A 23400-nucleotide genomic window follows, 5' to 3' on the forward strand; every position below is an offset into this window, starting at 1 on the left:
GCTCATTCAACGCTCATGTAACTTGGTGAGAATGTTCACTCTTCTATTAGTATTAGAACAACCTGACTTTACTTGTAGTTCAACTACCCCTTATCTGATGGTCTCTTCTCCATGCTCTCTCTCTCTCTTCTTTCTTTTTCACTGTCTCCTTCCTCTCCATTTTCTCCATCACCACATCTCTCTTCTCCCATCCTCCCCACAACTACCTCCAAACACATCTCTCATACAATTCTGAGGTATTTCCCTTCTCGGCCATAAATATTTGGGTGAACTCGACTGATACAGAGGTATTACTAGGTTAGCCTAAGATCCCAACAACATGGCGGCAAACCTGACTCCAATCGCGACTTTCGAAAGTCCATTCCCAAGGCATTTCTATGGTGAGGCAACCACCCTTCTATCCCAACCAGAAGTAACAAAACCTAACTCAGTCGCACATCACTAGATGGATTCTCCATCGAGACCCTGGGTGACCGGTTTATCGCCCTTGCCCAGAACGATGAAACAACCTTTCTCATCGTCCGTGGTATCGACTGGGACCACGCGGTACGAATCCCATTCGCAACACTCGTGAACCCATTTATTGAATATGGTCTCCCGATGTCTTCAGCTCGATTCGTCGAGATTTTGGCCTTGTCCGGGGGAGTATCGTCCGACGAGATCTCACGGACAGTTGCATTCGTCTACATCCACTGGCTGGACACCTCATTGGAGGTCCGCCCAGGCCATGACAATGATATCGAGCAAGCAATGCGGTGTCTGGAACGCGTCTGGGAGACCCAGGCTGGAGGAGATATTCTCCAGGAGCTCAACGTGGAGGTCATCCTGACATAATCTGGCGAAGTTATGTCTCTTAGGAATCTCATTTTCAACATCTTTATCTTGATCACCCATTGTATATAAATAGCAGCCGTATGACTCAAATATTCCTCCTTTATTCTTATGTCTTCGACCCTTTTTGTTGAGATGATGCGCAACGGTTGGGGAAGTCTGACACTATTCCGCGAAAATATGCGACTATACTAGCTTGGGTTATATATTGTAGGTGGATCTAAATGTCGACGATATGATCTGACCCATTTTGAGCCTCTTGAAATTCCGTCGCACACACAACTTTCTCACCCTAAAACTTCCAATTGATTCTAAATGATTGTATTCTATAATTCTCTCCAACACATAACGTCATACATACGACCACAGGGTGTGGAAAACAGGGCTTCCCGTCCGCTCAGCCGTACTTAAGCCACACGCCGGTGAGTTAGTAGTTGGGTGGGTGACCACCAGCGAATCCTCACTGTTGTATGTTTTTGTTTTTTTATTTTTGTTATACTTTTACTAGTAGCTCAACGTAGAGAGAGGTACAATAAACAGTCTACCTTATAAAGATTCACCCACCTCTACTCAATTTTACTAGTGCATAATTAGCGTAGTATTTTATATTGTATTTTTACACCAGTAGCCCCGAGGTGGATTCTTTAGCGCGTTCTTTGGGTTAACCCTTCTGTCACCACCAACACACCATTACTTTGATTTTAATGAACCAAGTCTCTAATATTTATATATCCCCTCTCATGCTTTCTTTTAGGATATCTCTTCGGCAAGTTTATATCCCTATTCCACCTTAATCATCCCTCAATCTCATCGCTTTACTACCACAACCCTATCGTCTCGGGGACCCTCTCAACGTTACTTTTATATATTCATCAGATATTAAACAAAGAGTCTGACTAGGTGGCTTTTGCAAGCAAAATCATGATCTACCAGACTCCCTTTCCTTATGAGTTCTACAGTAAGACAGCCACCCCTAGTGAAAATCCCAATCCACGCTATCTTAAATCTGGTGTTCGCCCACTACGTCCTTATAGTAACAAAGGCAAGCAGAGCGTATGATAAGGTCGAACTTCTCAGGAGCAAGTTTCTGAAATTGCCACCCTTTGTGAAGCTTGGGGAGGGACTGGCCTTCCATATGAATCAAGAGTGCGGAATGAGAGACAAAGCTGGGTGCTGGAAACTCGACTTCGGCTCTAATGGGAACTAGCTACGACTGATCTCAACTCATTTTTTAGGATGATTCGTGAATACTCGAAAAGTCAATACGGTTCCCCCTTTTTTTCATTTCATACCAATAATTGAAGAGCCATTCTCTATAGCGAACGGCTTGGGATATATATATTGGTTGTTGGCGCTGCCGTGTGCTATCCCACATGTATAGGTTCTCTATTGACACCAATGCAAAAATACCCCCTCACTCAACCGCGCCAAAATAAATAAGCACAGCACACTAACTGCATCTATCTCCATAAAAGTAAAAAAGATGGCCAAAAAACAAAAAAAAACATACAACAGTGAGGATTCGCTGGTGGTCACCCACCCAACTACTAACTCACCGGCGTGTGGCTTAAGTACGGCTGAGCGGACGGGAAGCCCTGTTTTCCACACCCTGTGGTCGTATGTACAGTGTTTTGTGTCTGAGAGAATTATCAAGTGCAATTGATTGGGCTGTTGAAAGGAGAGCGTCGCGCGCGATTGGGGGTGCACTGTAGAGAGGGTGATAATACCGAGCACTAGGCAGAAATCACATTGCTTCAACATACACCAACGGAATGACAATTTTTGTACCATTGAAGCACTCGCCCTAGGCCATACCTCACTTAATATCACTCTGTTATAACAAAGAGTGTCTGGAAAAAGCGCGCACTATGATATATTTTTCACCTTGATCTAGGTAGAATTAAGTGGGAGTGGCATCTTCTCTCTCTAGGGTGAGAAGTAGACCGAGTATGTTGGAGACCTTTTAGATAATAGTAGCGGCTATAACCCTTAAAACACTTTGTATACAGCCACCTGATACCACATTTGGGTTACAGCAACAATATTTGGGCTTTTCCCAAGTCTTTCCTAAACCCTGATACATTAACACTAGAGTCAATCAACTTTACTCTTGAAGTTAGATCAATACATTAACTAGTTAGTTATACGAGGATATATCAGTCAATTATTAATCAATCGATCATTCAAAGGTCTCTCGTATAAAGTATGTTCTGTTTACCGCCTTTGCATACACCTAAAAAAGACATCCAAAAGAGATCTAAGAAGACCACCAAAAAAATATGAGAAGGTCGCATAGGTGTCCGAATATTCTTGTATAGCGTAAATACGGTCGTATTTTTATAAGGTATACAACATAGTATGAGCTCTGGAGGGTCAAATTAAAATACAGAGCGCGTGGTCGGACCGGGCGGACCGTTCGGACCGGCCCGCCCGCGTATTTCCGCTCATCCTTTCCAACCTTGGAAGTTTTCGGTTGCTTAGCTAACCTAATCTTAGAAAGTCTTCCAAGATTCAGTGCCCATTCATGGAGATCTTAGTAATCTTGTCACGCCAATGTTCAACAGGGTGCACAACCTTGACACCGCTCGCCTCTAGCCTCTCCTGCCCGTCATTGTGCGCGATAAATGTCCCTGGCTCTTTGATTCCCACGTAGACATTCTTTATGGCGTTCTTGAGTCTTAAGATTCTGGTTGTGCAGGTCATGTTACCACTAAGTCTCTCATTGCATGGCTCCATCGTCGTGTACAGGGCCGTGTTGACCGGAAGAACCTCATGGATGCGTTCCTCAGGGAGGTTGTGTTCGTCGGCGATCTTGATAAAACAACACTGCTCTGCATGGGTGGTGCCTGGATCTCCTTTGTAATCTCGCGGATATTCAAGCGAGTACCCTGTTGATAAGACCTTGCCGTTATCGGCATCGACAAGTACAGCACCGACGCAGAATTTGTTCTCGCCGGGCGGTGACTTTTGTGCCTGGATGAGAGCGAAATCCATGAAAGCCTCATGGTCCCCAACCGGGAAGATTGGATTTGTCTGGGAAGTCATGGTAGATGTCTTTCTGAAATAATACACAGTGCGCAGATATTCCTTTCTTGGACCAAATCAACAAAACCTTAAGAAAAGGAAAAAAAAAGGTGCGGGTGCTTAAAACCTTGTGTTATTTTCTAAGACAAATAACTAGTTACGTGGCGGTCTTTTCTTAGCGGCTAAATCAGCGACCTGATTCGTGATTTGAAGCTTGGGGTGGGGATGGTGGTGAGGGGGTATTGGGCGCTTCACTACCAGAGCATACATACGTGCTTCGAGCCCAAGGCGTGAAACGTCAACAATTTCTCCCGAGAGAACTATATTATAAGATTGTTTCATTATTCTCCGAAATTACAGACCGTCGTGCCGACACCACCTTGCCAATTCCGGACAACCGTGATTGGCGCCGCCCTCCTACTAAGTTGTGGGCTACAATGGTTCACTCTCCGCCCCTTGGCCTTCCGGAAACCCCAATCCAACCTGATTGCTGACTTTTGGCAGTTATTTCGGAGGCAGCGGCGCGCAAACCCAGAACTACCCCCAGACAGCTCTTCAAGTAGCCGTGAATCAACCAGGAGCCCGAGGAGCCTGTTCTCTCTGCCAAAAACCCTGTCTAGGAGGGCATCAACCAGCTCGGGCGACCAATCGGAGGATGTAAAGGGACCTGTTGGATTGAACCTCCTGCACTCCCCACCGACGCCAGAGATCGACTTCATCTTTATTCATGGTCTAGGCGGCAATTCTAGGAAAACATGGAGCAAGTCGGCCCTACAATCTCACTTCTGGCCAAAGGAGTGGCTCTCCAAAGATCCCGCATTCAAAAACGTACGTATCCATAGCTATGGATATGACTCGCACTACCTGAAGGGCAAGGAGGACTGCTTGAATGTACACCACTTTGGCAAGTCATTCCTAGGGGCGCTCAGCACTTCGCCATACATTATGAATTCCAGCACAGACATCGTTGTCATCGGCCACAGCATGGGTGGCTTGGTGATGAAGAAGGCATATATCCTGGCGAGACAAGACCCAACGCACAATACGCTGGCTGGGCGAATTACCGCGTTTTATTTCCTCGCTACACCGCATCGAGGTTCCCACTTAGCAAAGATGCTGAAAAACCTTCTCAAGGTTGCGTACGACCGTGCTTATGTTGGCGATCTGGAACCGAACTCTGGGGCGATCCAAGTGATTAACGACGAATTCCGGCATTTTTCGGCCGAGCTTGAGCTATGGTCGTTCTACGAAACACAGGATATGAGGATATTAAACTCACTCATCGTCGATCCTGAGTCGGGCGTCCTCGGGTATCGTGAGGAGAAGCAGATACCCATGGCTGCTGACCACCGTTCAATATGCAAATTTGACACACCTGAGGACCCCAACTACGCTCTCCTACGAAACTCGCTCGCCTCTACTGTGAACAGAACCGCAACGGCGATTCTGGATCTTAAGTTGAAGCACAGTCGTGAGAGGATTAAAAACCTCAAGAAGTACCTGGAAATTTCCGGCTCTTTGGATGACGATTTTGCAAACGTCTGCGAAGCTCGGACGCACGGGTCATGCGGATGGATTTCGGCTAAAACCAGTTACGTCAAATGGAGAGATGGAGAATGCGGAAATGATAGGACGCTATGGATACAAGGCAAACCAGCAACTGGAAAATCAGTTCTTGCTGGCTATGTCATCGATCAGCTCAGGGAGTCAGGACAGGCCTGCAGTTACTTTTTCTTTAAGCATGGAGACAAGTCAAAGTCCAACCTAGGTGGTTGTCTCCGATCTCTGGCTTTTCAGATGGCTAGCTCCAACTCCGAAGCTGCTGATGCTATCCTAGGGATGCAAGCAGATGGTGTTTGCTTAGACCGTGCTGAGGGCCGTACCATCTGGAGAACCCTCTTCCTTTCTGGAATTTTCAAGGCAGCAATTGCTCGGCATTACTGGGTTATCGATGCCCTGGATGAGTGTTTGAATCCGCCGGTCCTTTTGCACGCCATATTTTCCAACATGAACGAATCTATACCCCTGAGAATTCTCATCACAAGTCGGGATACGGTCGGTCTAGATCAAGGTTTCTCGGCCATTCCACCGAGTCTAGTCCAGTCGTTACCAATTTCGACGAAAGACACAGAGTCAGACATCAGGCTTTTGATTGATAAGAGGACCCAGGTATTAAAAATTGTGGGACCTGATGATCGAGGTACATTGGCGGAGAAGATTCTAGTTAAATCTAAGGGGTCCTTCTTGTGGACAATCTTGGTACTCGAGGAACTCCTGCGCTGCCACAGCAGAAAGGAAATCCATCAGATTCTTGAAAGCGTACCGAGAGGCATGGAGCCACTATACAAGCGGACTTTAGACTATATGTCACAGGCGCCTCGAGGAAAGGAGTTGACAAAGACCATTCTCATGTGGGCCGCATGCGCGGTTCGACCATTGACAATCGGCGAGCTGGACGGAGCTCTATCCCTGGACACCCGCGACTCATTCCCAATATTGGAGGAAAGCATCGCGGCGCTCTGCGGCCAACTGGTGGTAGTGGACAAATATGGGAGAGTTAACATGGTGCATGAAACTGCCAGAGAATTCCTTGTAGCCGGCGGATATGCGACAGAGTTCTCCATCGACAAAACTCAGGCTCACACACGGATGGCTCAGGTGTGTCTCAATTACCTTGTCGGGGAGCAAATGAAACCTCCGAGGAACAGTCGACACCGCTATTCGACAAATTTGCCAGCAAGAAGACTGGATTTTGCCGCGTATGCATGTACAGCATACTCATATCACCTCTCGAGGGCAGATCCATCGGTCACACAGACGTTCCAGCTTGTTGTTCAGTTCCTGAAGTCCAACGTCCTCTCTTGGATTGAAATGATTGCTGATTATCGAAATCTTAACCAGCTTATCCGTGCCTCTAGACATCTCAAAATCTACGCCAATGCATGCGCCGTTGAGCGGTCACCGCAAGACCCTCGGATACAAACTCTACGACAGTGGACCACAGACCTCGCTCGAATTCCTGCCATGTTTGCCAACGCCCTCACGATATCACCATCGGCAATACACTCATTGATACCCCCATTCTGTCCCACCGAGTCTACGATCTTCAACACCGGCGGCTCCAGCCGGAGACTTGAAGTGCTTGGCGCGCATAACAAGCAATGGAATGATAGATTATTGTGCATCAATTTTAGTCAGGGTCAACCAAGGGCTTTGCGCTATGGAGACGAGTTCCTGGCTGTAGGTCTCAGTTCGGGAACTGTAGTATTGTACTATGCCACATCCTACCAGGAGTGCAAGATCTTGGAGCACGGCGAAGCAGTCAGGTTCATTGCTTTCAAACCCAAAACTGACTTGGTAGCAACGTGTGGTATGAAGTTGGTCAAGGTCTGGAACATCAGAAGTGGGCAGGTGGTGCACTGCTTAGCGAGCCCTCCACGTCCGCTGTGGATGGAATTCGATGGAGGGAGATTGCTAATTGCGAGTGGCAATAACTACGTTGCAACTTGGGATTTGGGAGACAACGCCCAACCGGAGTCAGTGCGGAGGCCATGGTACGATACCGATACGCCAGAGAAAGATGGAACTCAGCGTGGGACCCCGTGTGCACTGGCTCTCTCTACGAGCCACAAACTTCTTGCTGTCGCCTATAACGGCCAGCCCATTACGCTATGGGACATGGAAGAGGAAACCTACGCTGGTAGCTGTGGAAATGAACTTTCCAGCGGAGAGGCTAGCAGTCATGTCGTGGTCGCGCTTGCTTTTAACCCCAATCCTGATGTTAGCCTTCTTGCAGTCGCATACCTTGATGGTAAACTTGCACTCCTTGACCCCTTTTCCGATCAGGAGTTGGAATGTTTTCGTGCGAACTGCCAAGTCCTCGCCGCAAGCCCGGATGGACGTCTTCTCGCAGCGGGTGGTGCGAATGGGATTATCCACGTTTACGAATTCGATACGCTCAAGCTCCTCTATCAGGTGAAGTCATCTAACTCTTACATAAAGCAGCTTGCATTTACTAGAGACAGTATGCTTCTTGCCGATATACGAGGCACCCAGTGCACTGTCTGGGAACCCGAAGCTTTGTTACGAGAGTCCATGAGCGATGATAGTAGCGGGGCCACTTTTGTTACAGAACACGAGGCGGTTTCTATGGAAGCCAAAGCAAAGATTATTGCCATGGTGGTCCATCATACATCGGAAGTTATCTTTTGCGGAAAGGATGATGGATCAGTCGTACTATACGAACGGAAAACGGCTGCGAGCTTAGGGGCTCTCTACAGCCACAAGTCATCAGTTCGTCTGTTGGCCTGGATTGAACAGAGAGACGCCCTCTTAAGCGTCGATGCATCCAACAGGATCTTTGTACACAGAATCCGTCAGTCAGCAGACAAAGGTTGGCTCGGCGATATGACTCTACTGTTCAAGTCCCACCTCGATTCCGACAAGGCAATTATAGATGTCCTAGTAGGAGAAATTGCGGCGAAGATTTTGGTATCGACTCGCGAGTCTGATCACCTGTTCAACTTGGACAGCGGTAAGCAGGAGAGAGAGCGGACATATCCACAACTACCAGAAATTCGCAAATGGATCTCCCATCCAGAATCCTCTCTACACCTTGTCTGTATCAACAACTTCAAAGTCTACACCTACCGCTGGAGTGACTGGTCTGAAGTTTCATCTATTGCATTGACGCTGGACGAGACGGCAGAGCTCAAAAGCGCGATCCACTGTTCATTTGGCCAAAAACAAAAAATCCTGCTCGACCTTTCATGTCCGGATAAGTCCGTCAAAACTAATAGGATTACGGTACTTGACGGAGAGTACCTTTCCGTCGGAAACAATGATAGCAGCTTCTTGCTGGGCAACCAATCGGACGCTGTGGTGGTGTTGGATAAACATACCACAGATCAAGACGGGGAGAACATGCTGGTGGAACCGAGTCCAGGCCCTTCGCTTTGTTCAAGGATAATGGCATTTGAACTAAGCGCTGCCCATGTCATTGGAATTGATGAATCGGGGAAACTCATATTCTTGAACCGGTCTTTTTGGGTGTGCTCTATTGACCTCAGCAAGCTAGAGATTGCACTACCCATGAATTCCCTGACACTTGACGTCTTTGAGCACTTTTTCATCCCATGCGATTGGTTTGCTGGGAGAAAAGACATTATTTGTGCTTTGGCAAAGAGAGATATTATATTGACCCGGGGTGGGGACCTGGCGGTGATTAGGGGCGGTCTTGACTATTCTAAGAGAGTGTCTATAGAGTAATAGGTTTTAAACTTAACGAACGTATTCACACATAAAACCTAGATGTGCTCTCTACTTATAAGTATGTGATAACTAGGGGAGACTGTCTACATAGTCAAATTTCCGTGGGATGGGACAAGATCTCAATACAATATCGATCTTCCATTATGCACCCACCCTAGCTCCCTCAATGGTACGAAGTGGGATCTAGACTTCATGTAGACCATGTAGACCAATAGCGAACCCATCCGTGGGCTCTCCCGAGTACCAGGGGGAAGGTGAGGCCGTGAGGGTGACGATGTCCATCAATGGCAACGAAATAGTTAGTAATCAGTGAGATTACAAGGCGTAGACCAAAAAAATAGAACAAAAACATACAACAGTGAGGATTCGCTGGTGGTCACCCACCCAACTACTAACTCACCGGCGTGTGGCTTGAGTACGGCTGAGCGGACGGGAAGCCCTATTTTCCACACCCTATGGTCGTATGTATTTAATTAGACTATGAAGAAGTATGTATATACAGAATAGTTTATACAACTGGGGGTAGAAACGGCCCGGACCGCGATAGAGTGAGGTTCTAGTATGAGTTTTATTAGGATAGGTGTCACCTAACCCTATATAATAAGACTACAGTCTCCTCTCCCTCTTCTCCTTAGTAGTTAGCAGTTAGCACTTACGAATATAGTTGAATTGCTCTCTCTCTCTTCTCCTAGCTTCCCATCAAGTTTCAAGGGAATATCTATCGGAAATAGACTCGATTAATATAATCGAAAATAAAAAAGAACAAAAAACATACAACAGTGAGGATTCGCTGGTGGTCACCCACCCAACTACTAACTCACCGGCGTGTGGCTTAAGTACGGCTGAGCGGACGGGAAGCCCTGTTTTCCACACCCTGTGGTCGTATGTATTAGTTTATTTATAGGGAAGAATTATAGTATGTAAATAAACTGGCTTGTTGAACGGAGAGCGTTGCGTGGTAATGTCCCTCGATGGCTCCGACGGCTAGCGAGTACCTCCCAGGTGATGCTCGTAACTTGTGTATCGAGATCGACGAGGTGTATTGTTCTTGGCTTAAAATAGTACCAATGAAAGTTTTGGTTGAGAAATAATTCTGGTAATATGTCAATATCCCCGGCGCCATATGCATATGCGAATCAATCGGACATCTCGTATCGGCCGGCTGAAAGGAAAGTGGATCACCAAACAGAATCCACGTGCAAACCAGATCTCAACTTTCTTACCGATCTTGATAGTTGATACATACGGCAGACGGGTTCACTAAGCCGAGGTAACTATATCCGAGGAAAAATGGCAGATAAGTTTATATTCTCATTTATTCATATACTATATAACAAAAGTACTTAATTTTAGATCATCCTCTGTTTATCACCTACCATATCTTTTCCGCGCGTCAACGGTGTCTTTAAACACATCGGTCAATCCAACTATCGGCCACAACCATGGCGACCACTTTAGCTGGACATATATCGCTGCAAGAGTTACATGATCATTATGTTTCCACCCACCTTCCCCAAAAGATGGGGAATTCAGCACCCATCGCGTACGGAGGCTACGCTATCGCTCTCGCGATACACGCTGCGTATAAAACCACCCCAGATGGATTCCACTTGCACTCGGCGCTTGGACATTACCTCCGACCAGTAAGCACTGAAATCAATTTGATATGCACGCCAGTCAAACTCCGCCAATCGAAGAGTTTCGTGACCTACCGTGTTGCCGTCGAACAAAACGGCCCCTCGACTGGCCAACCGCACTTATGTATGGAGCTCCTAGCCGACTTCCACAGGGACGAGCCGTCCGTCCTCGCATTCTCGAGTAAACCCACTCGGAGTTACAGTCACTGGCGGGATTGTGTGCCCTGGGACCGCCTTGTGGAGGACTGGGTCAAAGCCGAGAAAATATCAGAGCCGCATTCCAGGGCTTTCAACACTCTATTCGGACTATCCCGGGGCCTTTACGAAGGTCGCCCATGTCCGGAAGGAGTCACGGCTCAGAATCTTATGGGGATGGCCAAGACCATCAAAACCAGCCAAGAGGAATTGTCCCCGACAGAAAAGTCGTCAGCGGACTGGTTTCGAGTCAAACATCCTCTGCGGACAGAAGGGGAACAAATAGCCAGCTTGGGGTTCATCATGGATGCTATTTTGTCGTTTTTACCGTTGGCTCACAACCACATGTTCTTCGACGACGTTGGCGTGTGTTCGAGCTTGGATTTTGCTCTGCGGATCTTTACGCCGCGACCCAAATTGGATGAGTGGCACTTGAGGGAAGTACTCAATCACCATGCTGGCAACGGCCGCACATACAGTGAGAGTAAATTGTGGGATGAGGGAGGGAACTTAGTGGCTTCTATGACACAGCAGTCGATTTTGCGAGTTCCTGCCAAAGCCTCAAGGATGTAAAGTTATTATTTCGCCTTAGATTTTCTGTTTGCTCTATAGAATATGAGATGTTGTAATAGGTTCCTAGTTATTCATTCAACAACCCAATTAATTATACTCTATCATTCTCTTCGATACATATATATTCTGATACATACGGTAGGGTGTGGAAATAAAGTATTATTTTTATATACCTTACGTATATACGAAATAATAAAAAATACTATATAGAAGCCACGTTTTTACAATTTTATAGGTTTTAATAGGTTTAATAGGGGTCTATAGAATGGGTTGGGTTGGGTTTTAGGTTTTATGTACTAGTATTACTCATCCGACCTAGAACCCTTGGAACCTTCCAAGGAAGCTAGCATTTCCTCTGAAGGTAAGGAGCTCTGTGTCTCACGGACTCTTATCATAGGTATCAGGTCAAAGTCGAGCTGAAAGACTGAATCTGTCAACTTGGATCTAACGTTAGAACGAAAAAAAAAAAAAACACTGACATCAGTTGACTCCCAAAGTGTTCATCCACCACACCATGGCCATACCCGATCCTACGACGACGGCAAAAGCTGAAGCGGACTACTTCCCACCTGATGTCCCGGTAGCGCATCTCCACACCATCAACCTGGGTAAGCTCCAAGCCAACGACGCAGCAGAGGTGCAACAGCTCTTCGAGGCGAGTCGGACGACGGGCGTATTCTACCTCGATCTGCGCTCGGGAGAGTCAGATATTCTTCCGGTCCTGGAGGACATTGGCTTGGTGTCGAAGGACCTTTTCGAGCTACCGCTTGAGGAAAAATGCGCTTACGACGTTGATAAGCTGACGAGTCAGAAGTGTAACGGGTATAACTCCATCCATCCATCCCTCTGAACACTGTCACTGAGTCAATGACCCTAGATACAAGCCTATAGGGCGGAACTACGGTGGACTCGCGCGGCAACGCGATGGATTTGAGACCTATGTGGTAATAACCCATCATCCACTCACTACCTTACGCTAGAATTTCCTTCAACGGCGCTAACGAACAGATCCACAGATCCCTAAAAATGGCATCCTAGGTCTAAAGAACCAAGCCGATTTTCCCCGTCCCCCGGTTATCAACGCGGCACTCCCAACCCTGCGCGCCCTCACAACCGCCGTCAACAGTGCAACGCAGACCATAACTCACCATCTCTCGCAAGCCCTTGCCCTACCCCCAGCCCACAACCTCAAGCACAAGCACGAAATAACCATGCCTTCCCCGGATATCATCCGGCTGCTCAAATACCAACCGCAGCCGGCCTCAGAGCAACTTCTTATCCCGCACGCGGCGCACACGGACATGGGGTCGCTGACATTCCTCTTCACGCGCCAACCGGGGCTGCAGATCCAATGTCCCGGGGAAGGAGAAGAGAAAGGGGACTGGGAATGGGTGCGACCACCACCCGATTGCCACGCCATTGTCAACCTGGGCGATAGTCTCTCGCTGCTAACGAACGGGATGTTGCGATCTTGTGTGCATCGTGTCGGGCAGTTACCGAACCGGGCTATGCCGACGCGGTATTCCTTTGCGTATATGGTGCGGCCGGCGGATGGCACAGTCATGTGTGCACCGCAGACGGGGCAGATTCCGGCGGCAGAGCCCGGGGCGCCTGTTTTGACGTGCGAGGAGTGGATGGAGCGGAAGTATTCGGTTTTGAGGTTGGAGGAGAGGCCGCAGGGGTTGGAGTGGATGATGACTGGGCAGCACAACAGCGGGGCAGCCTAGTCCTAAAAGGGCCTAGCCTCGACGCTATAATCTCTTCATTTGAGTAATCTCCTTTAGGACCAGCCTGTTCCCTTTTGTACCGAGATGCTTACGGAGCGGCTCCATGAGCGCACACTTTTTAGCGGATAGAGGTTTATCCTATTTTGGCGTACAAAATGGCTCTTTACGCACGCATATAGGCAATGAAAGTCGGAAGCACAGTAGACCATAGAGATAAATGCTCAATAGAACTTGATTCACTTATATAATGCCAGACTGAGATAACTATGTCAGTTGGTGATGAGGAAGGTCATTTCTGATGTGAGGCATTACCCCATCAGGTTCCCGGGGTTGGGTTGTTGGGTTGCTGCAGCGACGCTTGATCGTGCCCATTTATTTCAACTCCTGCCAAAACCAACCTCGTCAAATGTCGGTACTTCTGAAGTTCTCTGTTGAGAGATCAGCCCTGTTCTACCGTTGAGGGCTCCTACACAGCACTGCTATGACAAGGTACACTCCAATATTACACAGGGGGTGAGTCACTTGTTTCTATCATATATAGTAGTTTCAGTGGAGTATAGAGTGCTCTTCCATTCAGGAGGTGTTGCAACCCTTATCTCCAACAATCTATTTCTTTCGCTTCTACTAGGCGTATGCCCTTCACATCCCACACCGCATCTTCCAAAGGTCTCAAATTAGGCTACAGTACTTATACATTGACAAATGAATGATAATCAAAAATGTACTCTCCCGGTATCAGAAAGTTGGCCCGGGGCCTAATAATCAAACCCTGACTAAGATGTCAAGCTAGAAGCCGAAGCCCCCATCAATGGTATATTTCTGCATGACTAAATTGCAGAATCAATAGACCGAGGACTCAGCAGAGGAACGACCAAGACGTTCAGTTCTGGTTCTTGCAGGCGGCATTCTCAGCAGCACACTGAGACATGTTGGCGTCGGGGGCAGTGCGGCAGTCGTCGTAGGCATTCGAGCAGCAGGCGGCCTTATTGGCAGAACACAGAGACATGTTGGCGTCGGGAGCAGTGCGGCAGTCGTCGTCCTTGGTCTGGCAAGTTTCGGCGGACGACGGCAAAGAGCCAGTGCAGGCGGCGTTCTCAGCAGCACACTGGGCCATGTTGGCATCGGGAGCAGTGCGGCAGTCGTCATAGGCAGTCGAACAGCAGGCGGCCTTATTGGCAGAACACAGAGACATGTTGGCGTCGGGAGCAGTGCGGCAGGCGTTGTCCTTGGTCTGGCAGTTGGAGGCAGCCAGAGAGCCAGTGGCCAGAGCCAGGGCAAGGAGGAAATTAACGCGAACCATTATGGCGGGTTGTTTTTTAAGTGAGTTGGAGGGATTTGGATTTGTGGAAAGGATTGGAGTTAGATATCTCTTCTAGCAAAGGGTGTTACACCTTTTTATACTACTAAGCTTGAAAATATCACCAAAAGAATCGTGTCGATATTTTCCAGCGGTCGATGGCTTGTTAGCTGGCTAAAGGAGATGATCGTCTGAAACAAATACTTAGTTTAGAGATGTCTTGGATAAATTTAGCCGGGAAAATCTTCAATGCAACCCTGAAATGATCTGAATAGCGCGTTGGATATGAGACAATGTTTGGGTGATAAGAGGTCCACATGGGGACCCGTCGAGGAAGTATTCCCAATCACATATACGGGGCGCTAGGTCTTCGAGTTAGTTAAGCTATTTATTAAATATAGGGAAACGGAAGTTATTAGGCTCTTTGCGAAGGGTAATAGTCTGAACTCCCGATTGGACATTATTTAATAAAATTGGCAAGAGGATAGATATACAGGCTAGTGATTAAGTGTACACGGAAAGGCCGTTAGTCTCACTCATTCATTCTCCTGGTCCGCTTTTCCCATTAAATAAATATTAATGATCAGCATCTAAAAACAGGAGGCTATGGACTTATTGTACCCCACACGGTATATCCAGGAGCTTGTCGCCAAAAAGCCGTTCGTGTTCTGCCCAGCAGGGTAACTACCCCGAGCAAGACTCACAATGTAACTCCCCACTGGTAATAAGCTAGGTGTTCTCAAATGTCTAATTTAGGAGTTCCAATATTGAAGTACTCCGTACCATGTCCTTCTTTTCGACGGCATTAGTATCTAGGAGCTCTGGTTACACCCAAAGCCAAGATATACCAAGCTTTCAGTTCATCAAGGCCCATTTAGTACTTACTACGTAGTAGGGCCCGCAAACCTAAAACTTCGTGGGCAAACGGGGTTTGTCTAATGTCACAATGCGTCTACTATACCGAAGATTCAACCCATTTGGCGCCTGAGACACGCCGCCGTGCTAGCACTGATTGTCGGGGCTTTGTCCCGAATCCGAATCTCAATATCTCTTTTCTTCGGCAAATACATAAAAGCCTATTTTGGGAACATCGTGGACGATCGTCAACTGGAGGCACCTTTGACAGAGCACCTCGGCCGCCCGCGGGATCCGTATCTTAGTAAGCATAAACAGGAACCCCGGAAGGTCTCTACCGCAGCGACGAAATTGTGTTGTAACAGAAGAATATCGTTTCTAGCGACGTGGCCATGTCTCCCGTGTTAGACCGCCATATGTTATATGATTATGCACGAGTAGACCAATAGAACGAAGGACCACTCAGGGAGATCCAGGGTTCCCAATCTGAGCTTAATCATGCTTAGGTAATACACGATGCCAAGTCTCCAACCAAGGTTTCGCCGGGGCAGCCCTAAGTGGAACCTTGAAATTCCCTCCAATTCCCATGCAGAAAAAAAAATGAAAGACCAAAAAAGAAAATCTTAGGATTGGTTTTTAGGAATAGCCGAACGCGGGGGTCGAACCCGCAGCCTTAAGATTAAGAGTCTTACGCTCTACCGATTGAGCTAGCCCGGCTGGGCTGTTGGAAGACAGGAGTTTGAAAGATAGATGAGTTCAGCCGAGAAGGACCAGCAAGTAAGCGCCCATCACGATTCCCAACCAATCCCAAGATATACTTGCTTCCCAAGTCCGCCATAGGCAAGTTATTGACCACGAATCAAGTCATGGAAGTTGGCTTCTCAAGCTCAGTAGCATCCTCAGTTCTCCAGAGCGAGGTAACAGTCTTCCACTGTGTATAGAACCGGATACCATCCTTTCCATAGAAATTAAGCATTCCCGTTCCAGCAACACTTCGCTTGTTACCAGTGAAGGAGAACATGGGAAGGGGAACGGGGATGGGAACGTTAATTCCAACCTGACCGGACTCAACGCGCTTCTGGAAGTGAGTCGCGCTAGATCCGGACTGGGTAAAGATTACTGCACCGTTACCCCATTCGTTGCTGTTGATAAGATCGATTGCACTGTTGATTGTATCCGCATTCATGCAAAGCAACACGGGGCCGAAGATCTCCTCTTGATAGCATCTCATTTCGGGTTTCACTCCGGTGATAATAGTCGGTCCGACCTATTAATATCAAATTGACGCATTAGCAGGACGGTTTATAGGAGCTGAAGTTAACATAGGGACTTGGGACTCCCATACCCAGTTTCCGTTAGGGAAACCCTCCGGTTTCTGATTCCGACCATCCAAGGCGATAGTAGCACCCTCCTTCTCCGCACTAGAAATGAGGTCTACACAGCGATCCCGGCTCTGGGGTGTAATTAATGGACCCAGATCAGACCGTGCGTTGAACCCACTTCCAGCCTGGTATCCCTTGGCACTCTCAATCAATTCCGGGAGCCATTCCCGCGCTTTACCAACCGTAATCAAAACACTTAGTGCCATGCAACGCTGACCAGCTGCTCCAAATGCAGCACCGGCGATAGCATTTAAAGCATGCTTCTTATTGCTATCCGGCAAAAGAGCAGCGTGATTCTTAGCTCCCAGATTCGCCTGTACACGCTTTCCATTCGCGGTGCCACGTTCATAAATATATTCTCCAACCTTATTCGACCCAACGAAAGAGATAGCCTTGATCTCTGGTGCATCCAAGATAAAGTCAACGGCCGGTTTCGAACCATGGATGACATTCACAACACCAGGTGGGAAACCCGCCTTCTTGCACAGTTCAGCGATGATCATCGAAGCACCGGGTGCGCGCTCCGTCGGCTTCAGAATCAGACAATTACCAGTCACAATGGCAATCGGGAGACTCCAAAGGGGGATCATGGCGGGGAAGTTGAAGGGACAGATAGCTGCGACGACTCCAAGCGGGAGACGATAGGAACGGGTTTCCATATCCTTTGCTACCTCGAGGACCTCGCCGGGAAGTTGGGTGGTGATTCCGCAGGCGGTTTCACAGACTTGCAATCCGCGGAGAACGTCGCCCTTTGCGTCGGCGAAGGTCTTGCCTTGTTCTGTGACGATTGAGACTGCTAGGGAATCCATGTTCTCGCGGACTAGGTTGGTTAGCTTGAAGATCATTTCTTGTCGTTTCATGATGCTGGTGTCTCGCCAGGCGGGGAAGGCATTTTGGGCTGAGATCACTGCGTCTTTAAGCTCGTCGAGGGTTGTTTCTGGGACTCGGGAAACTACATTGTTTGTTGCGGGGTCGTGGACATCGATCCATTTGGTTGTCTTGGAGGCATGGAGTTCATTGTCGATGAAATTTTGGGTGTCGTAGATGGTATCAGGCTTGTTGTGGTCGCCTTTATAGTTTAAAGTAAGGAGGTGAGTTTGGGCCATTATTGCAAGTAGAAAGAGAGAGTCTTGGAAGTTGAATGTCCAAGTGAAGGGATATGGGGGGGTACCTGGGTATTTATATAAATGAGGGGGAAAGTGCGGGGAAAAGCCGTCATGTTCCCTCTACAATACGATAACTCTCGATATAATCACCTATGTTGTATATTGCTGTTCTTATTTATATAGAAAATATCTATATGACCAATTCTAGAGCATATCCGATTGAGGTATATTCCGTGATATATCTATATCTACTATATACCAACCTAGGTACTACTTCAATATCATCTTTTCACATATTCAAATATTCAAATATTCACAATTCATCAGTGAGAAACTCACTGAAATATCTATCTGAAGTTTATACAGAAGGGTGCTGGGGGTATGCTACATGGTCATCATCGAATTAAGCTAAAAGAAAGAAAAGAAAAACACAAAAAAGCTAGACAAGCTCTATGTATATGATGTCTATGCTCACGTTCAAATGACACAAGACCAGATCAGAACAGTCCAACACCAACATCATGATCATGAGTCATTCGCATGAATAATGCACAGCTCCTTCGCATGCCAAATGCGTCGTCGCCGCACAACATCCGCACCAAAGGTATCCATGATACCATCCTCGTTGTAGCGAGCAGTGGAATCACCATCATCGCCAAAAGACGGACGTAGGAGTCTGGCTTCCTCAATGCTTGCACCGAACTCGTATTCGCCGCGGCATAGGACCGTAACCCCGATGGAGGCGTTGGTGGACTCACCGCTGGCCAGGATGGGGAGTGCTTGTTGCAGCATCCCGGTCCACACGAGACGACGGGTGAGGTCTAGGGCGATGTTGTTTGGTTGGTGGCGGAGGCTGGGTTGGAGACGGAGGAGGGGATGGACGGGCCGAGAGGAGCGGTTGTGGACGGTGACATTTAAGGTGAGGAGATCGTCTGTCTTGACGCGGAAGCGTGAGCGGCCTGTTTGTTCCACTGCGTCGGAGGTCTCGGGTGAAGATGATGGCGAGGTCAGAGAGAATTGCATATCGACGTCTTCGAGACGCATGGCTTCGACCATGCGGTTGTTCAATCGGACGTTTCGGAGATCGATGGATCCCTCGCGGCCGGTGGCAGGTTCTTTCCAGCCTCCCAGAACTCTCTTGAGGAGCTCTTCCCGGAACCAGAAGGCCTCGCGCGACGCTGCCTCGGCTTCGAAAGAGAGTTTGTTGGCGCTGACGACGAATTGTCTCCGAGTGCCGGTGTTGACGACGGGAATAGAGGCATGTGGGTTGTCTAAGTAGACGCGAGGCAAAACCAGAACAAACCGACAAACTTGCCCGGGTTGGAGCTCCCCTTCGACAGAGTATTTGCCTTCAGGGTCATCCTCGGTCGTTGCATCCGGCGGGAGATTTGCCATCGTTTGTTCACTTACGCGCAACCACACCGATAGAGGACTCGGCCATGCGTTGCGCAGGTCAAGCAATACGACGCAGTGATCGGGCCCATAAGCCCCGTTGCCGAGACGCCCGAGGACTTGCGAGAAGGGATCGTTGTCAGTGGTGGAGAGCAACGCATCCGGCTTTTGTATAGAATCGATGCCGGCAGGTGAATCAATATTGTTCTTCCACGCGAAATCACCACTAAACGGAAGAATGTCACAGCGGGCAACCTCCACGCTCGCATTGACCGTGACTGTCAACGGCACAAACAGCTGTCGGGTATAGAATATATCCGGCAATTCACCCGGGGCTGCCCCAACGCAGGAATAGTCGATCTGGACTGTTGTGTCCTGCAAACCAGGCTTTCCGAGAACGTCAACGGTAAATGTTGCCTTCTGGCCTGCTGCAATCGAACAATCATTGGGGTCCTCGCCCTGCCGGCGCCATCGCAAAGCGGGCTTGGTTGCTAATTTGAGCTCTAGCTCGTAGATCTCGACCGGCAATAGATCCCGGTTACTCAGTGCAGACTGTAGCTGTCTGGTGGTTGAATCTTGGAAGGTGAATAGTATAAAGTCCACGGGGCACGAAGAGGCATTTTGAAGTGTAATGGTGAAGGTTTTGACTTCACCCTCGAGGACCATCATGGCAGACTGCGAGAGAGACATAGATTCGATGACAAGTGACGGCTGTTTAGCGATGACCTTGACTTCACATGTTGATGTTTCAGGACCTTTCTTGACATCAACCTTGCCATCCTTTGCGGTCGTTGAGCTCCAGGAAACCGGGCGCTCTGTAAGAGGCTTCTTTGCCCCCAGACCTGTTCGCTTAAACTTGACCTCAGGTTCAGGTTTCCAGAATGTCTTGAAGATAGGGAATCTTCGCGTTCGACAGTTCCGTACTTTCACAATACATCCCGTGATCTGAAGGCTCCCTTCCCCATGGGCGACACCAAAAACAGTGATCTCCTGCACAGAAAGGGGAGCGATGACAAAATTCTCTGCCACAGCATCAAACGGCACACCCGTGCTTTCTAAGCGCAATTGTTCAATCTCGATCTCAAATTCATAAGGATTTTGCAGAGTTACTTGGAACGGCGCAAGTTCATCAGCGACAGTGAGCATTTCCAGTGCCTTGCTGGTAGGCTTGGCGAAGGGGTTGTACAGGAACGGATCCTTTTTCGCCTTGTCCGAACTTGTGTTGACCGCATCCAGTTCCGTTTTGGACCGCCGAACAGGCTTTTTTGGATCTGCCAGTGACAATAACTGAACATCACGTACTAGGAAGTCATCCCAGTACTCTGCGACCAGATCGGAAACGCCTAGCCTGGTGCCTGCGCCCACAGTGCGCTTAATGTTGTTCAAAAGACGAACTTGTTCGTCTTGCGGTAGATACGGCGGGGATCTGATTGCTTCGCCCAGCATCATATCTCCCCGAATAGTTTGCAAAAGCTCAACTGTGAACCGAAGAACTCCGTTGAAATCAGGAAGCGCTTCGCAGCAGTTTATACATGCTTTCAAGACATCAATTTTCAAGTTCAGATCACCGTAACGATCAAGAACTACATGTCGGAATGCTCGCTCGGCAATACTAGCAACTGAATCATATGCAGAGCTTTCCTGCTGCTCGCTCACACCAGATGATTTGCTTTGCCTCTTCTCCCATTCGTAGAACGACGAAGGTTGAACACCGTATATTTCTCCAATGGTCGCAAGAAGGAGACGCACACTTGACTCCATATTCCCAGACCCCGTGTCCAGGGAATTCACATTAAACGCTGTGTCGCTGAGAGACGCCAACCCGGCAGCAGGATGAATGCCTACCTCCGCGGCACCAATTTTGCGTGCTTGCACTAGACTTGGTACCATTACCGAAAGAAGCTCACGCAAAATGAATGCTTTCTTTCTAGGTAGGTCAAGGATATTAAGAACAGCAACAACGCCAACGATGATGGGAACAGCGTCAGTTGCAGGTAGGTCCGCACCAGGGGAAAGCGGCAAGGCCCGGTACAAGAAGTTAGCAATCTCAGACTTGCGGAGCAAAACAGTTCCCCGAGGAAGCTCCAGCTGTAGCAATGGAACCAAGTGTTCATTCATCACGATGTGCTTCAAGGCATTGTCATCCAAAGCTCCATCACGAACACGAGCTGACACCATCAGCCGCGCTAATCGAATCACCGTCTCCGAGAACACCAACTGCGGAAGAGGTTCATCTGTGATATTTGCGGCGCGGGTATAAAGGTTTAAGATGTTGTTAGAGAGATCTGGCAGGAGGTTGGCTAGGTTGTGTAAAGAGATTATCCTATTCCCTGCGCTACTAGGAGTCGTTGAGTCGCGGGAAGGTTTGGAGGACTTGTCCGCAACAGGGTACAGGACTGACGGTATCTAGTAAGCAAGTAAGCAACCTAGCAATCACACAACTACCCAGGGTATTCAATGGCGCTGTTGGCCATTCACATACCTGAAAGTCCATTCCTGCCCAGCCAAACATCAGCAGGCAAAGAAGAATTGTTTCAAGCGCTTTAGCGTGCCAGATGTAGTCGCTGCTTGCTCGAGAATTATTCACGGCTTCGGTCAGTTCCTTGAGGGCATCGGGCCACCTTCCCGCCTGCAGGAAAAGAGTTCCAATGATCAGCCCGGCACGACCCTTAATTCGGTTCTTAGTTCTGTCAGTAGCACTCATTCCACTGACAGACATCCGATCGCGGCTATGCTCCTTCGGGGATGCTGTTGAAGGTGCTCTGCTCCGGGAATTTGTACGACTGGATAGGTGAATTGCCCGAGTGATCTCATCAAAGGTTGTAGGAGTCTCATGATCGCTAGGAGCTGGGGAGCTGCCGTTGGAGCTCAACGGAGTGCCATCATGTGTGCCATGCGGATTCGATGGTAGCTGTGCGGGCAGAGTCATACGATTCAGAAGTCGGTCTACTGGCCGTGGCCGTAGTTCTGGGTTTCGGTGCGGGCCCCATGAAGATGCTTTAGGTGACTCGATTGTCGGTATGCTTTGTATGGTCCTTGCAAACCCATCCAATTCGGAGAGTAAAACAGATGTAACATCGCATAGAACTGTCTTCATTGTCGTGGCCTTAGAAACCTGCGGCGGAGGAACCCAAAGGACATTATCCGGTCCATTCGTAATCTTATCCAAGCCATGGTGATCAAAGACCAAGAGTTGGTGTACCAAAGCCCGTGGGTTTCTCTCCTTCACCCCATCAAGCTCTTCCAATAATTGATACAGCCCCTCGGGAGTGGGATGCTTCTGCTCGTCGCCAGTGCTTTCGGAGAGTTCAGACCCATCTGCGATCGCAATAATGACCAATGGCTCTCTGTATAGTTCAAAAGGAAATAGCTCGAGATGCGAGGTCGGGGGGACCGAGAAGGAAAGGTCATAAAGAATCAACCCGGTAGGAAATGCCAGCGGTGAGAACATGTCTAGACAACAATAGTTAGTATATATGGTAGCAATATCCACAAGCTTCTCGCGATAATGTGTAGTGCATACTTCTGTTTGGCCGCGCATCCGGACTAATATCCCCTAGTCGGACTACATTTTCAGCTTGTAGTCGGGCGGCGAAGCTCAAAAAGCGCGAGCGCTTGATATTGCCTATGGGAAGGAGGAGCGCCCTGAGGCGCACGGGCGCAATTGGGGACAGAGGGTCAACACCCATCCTGTCAGTTGAGAGCGATTGATGATATTAAGTCCACATCCACACAATTATCAAGGCAAGCTTCCGAGCGTCATTCGATAGGGGAGATTGCGAGAGACTGGACGAGAAGCGGGTCCGGGGTCCCCTATGAATGTGTGTACACAACGGAGATCATACTCGGGACGAAGGCGGAGAGTGGTGGCAATTATACAACTGATAAGGATAAGCCCGACGTAAACTCCGCAGTCTCCAAACTATCTGCCCTCCTCCCACCGACTAACTTTCCTTTGCTTTGTCGTTTCTTTGCCTTTGTCGAAATTTAACCTCTGCTCAGCGTTCTGAAGTTTTGCTTTCTCGGTCTCGACCGCGCCTTTCAAGATACATGCGAACGGTGTACACGAGTTCACAATCTCCACGGCTGCCTAGACAACCTCGACCTTCT

At 48.4% G+C, this 23400-nt stretch overlaps 9 protein-coding genes across 9 annotated transcripts; 5 read left to right on the forward strand and 4 right to left on the reverse strand.

Moving 5' to 3' along the window:
• Positions 1–319: 319 nt before the first annotated feature.
• Positions 320–834, forward strand: N7516_007369 (uncharacterized protein; the record flags this gene model as incomplete). Its single annotated transcript, XM_057220089.1, has 2 exons — positions 320–380; positions 446–834. 2 exons carry the CDS (start codon positions 320–322, stop codon positions 832–834), a joined length of 450 nt encoding a protein of 149 aa, XP_057074180.1.
• Positions 835–1752: 918 nt separating this feature from the next.
• N7516_007370 (uncharacterized protein) lies at positions 1753–2038 on the forward strand (the record flags this gene model as incomplete). Its single annotated transcript, XM_057220090.1, has 2 exons — positions 1753–1789; positions 1866–2038. 2 exons carry the CDS (start codon positions 1753–1755, stop codon positions 2036–2038), a joined length of 210 nt encoding a protein of 69 aa, XP_057074181.1.
• Positions 2039–3342: 1304 nt separating this feature from the next.
• N7516_007371 (putative DRAP deaminase) lies at positions 3343–3876 on the reverse strand (the record flags this gene model as incomplete). The annotated part of the gene is made up of 1 exon (XM_057220091.1): positions 3343–3876. The coding sequence occupies one exon, from the start codon at positions 3874–3876 to the stop codon at positions 3343–3345; it is 534 nt and encodes a 177-aa protein (XP_057074182.1).
• A 416-nt stretch (positions 3877–4292) lies between these two features.
• On the forward strand, positions 4293–9123 carry N7516_007372 (uncharacterized protein; the record flags this gene model as incomplete). Its single annotated transcript, XM_057220092.1, has 2 exons — positions 4293–4295; positions 4360–9123. 2 exons carry the CDS (start codon positions 4293–4295, stop codon positions 9121–9123), a joined length of 4767 nt encoding a protein of 1588 aa, XP_057074183.1.
• Positions 9124–10568: 1445 nt separating this feature from the next.
• On the forward strand, positions 10569–11531 carry N7516_007373 (thioesterase family protein; the record flags this gene model as incomplete). The annotated part of the gene is made up of 1 exon (XM_057220093.1): positions 10569–11531. One exon carries the CDS (start codon positions 10569–10571, stop codon positions 11529–11531), a length of 963 nt encoding a protein of 320 aa, XP_057074184.1.
• A 514-nt stretch (positions 11532–12045) lies between these two features.
• N7516_007374 (Clavaminate synthase-like protein) lies at positions 12046–13258 on the forward strand (the record flags this gene model as incomplete). Its single annotated transcript, XM_057220094.1, has 3 exons — positions 12046–12353; positions 12409–12475; positions 12548–13258. 3 exons carry the CDS (start codon positions 12046–12048, stop codon positions 13256–13258), a joined length of 1086 nt encoding a protein of 361 aa, XP_057074185.1.
• An 880-nt stretch (positions 13259–14138) lies between these two features.
• On the reverse strand, positions 14139–14558 carry N7516_007375 (uncharacterized protein; the record flags this gene model as incomplete). Its single annotated transcript, XM_057220095.1, has 1 exon — positions 14139–14558. The coding sequence occupies one exon, from the start codon at positions 14556–14558 to the stop codon at positions 14139–14141; it is 420 nt and encodes a 139-aa protein (XP_057074186.1).
• Positions 14559–16269: 1711 nt separating this feature from the next.
• On the reverse strand, positions 16270–17898 carry N7516_007376 (CoA-acylating methylmalonate-semialdehyde dehydrogenase; the record flags this gene model as incomplete). The annotated part of the gene is made up of 2 exons (XM_057220096.1): positions 16270–16677; positions 16756–17898. The coding sequence occupies 2 exons, from the start codon at positions 17896–17898 to the stop codon at positions 16270–16272; spliced, it is 1551 nt and encodes a 516-aa protein (XP_057074187.1).
• A 525-nt stretch (positions 17899–18423) lies between these two features.
• On the reverse strand, positions 18424–22979 carry N7516_007377 (TRAPPII-specific subunit TRS120; the record flags this gene model as incomplete). Its single annotated transcript, XM_057220097.1, has 3 exons — positions 18424–21696; positions 21773–22743; positions 22814–22979. 3 exons carry the CDS (start codon positions 22977–22979, stop codon positions 18424–18426), a joined length of 4410 nt encoding a protein of 1469 aa, XP_057074188.1.
• Positions 22980–23400: the final 421 nt, after the last annotated feature.

Source organism: Penicillium verrucosum (genome assembly GCF_028828655.1).
Source record: "Penicillium verrucosum strain IBT 35672 chromosome Unknown utg000002l_segment0_segment0, whole genome shotgun sequence".
Taxonomy (NCBI): domain Eukaryota; kingdom Fungi; phylum Ascomycota; class Eurotiomycetes; order Eurotiales; family Aspergillaceae; genus Penicillium; species Penicillium verrucosum.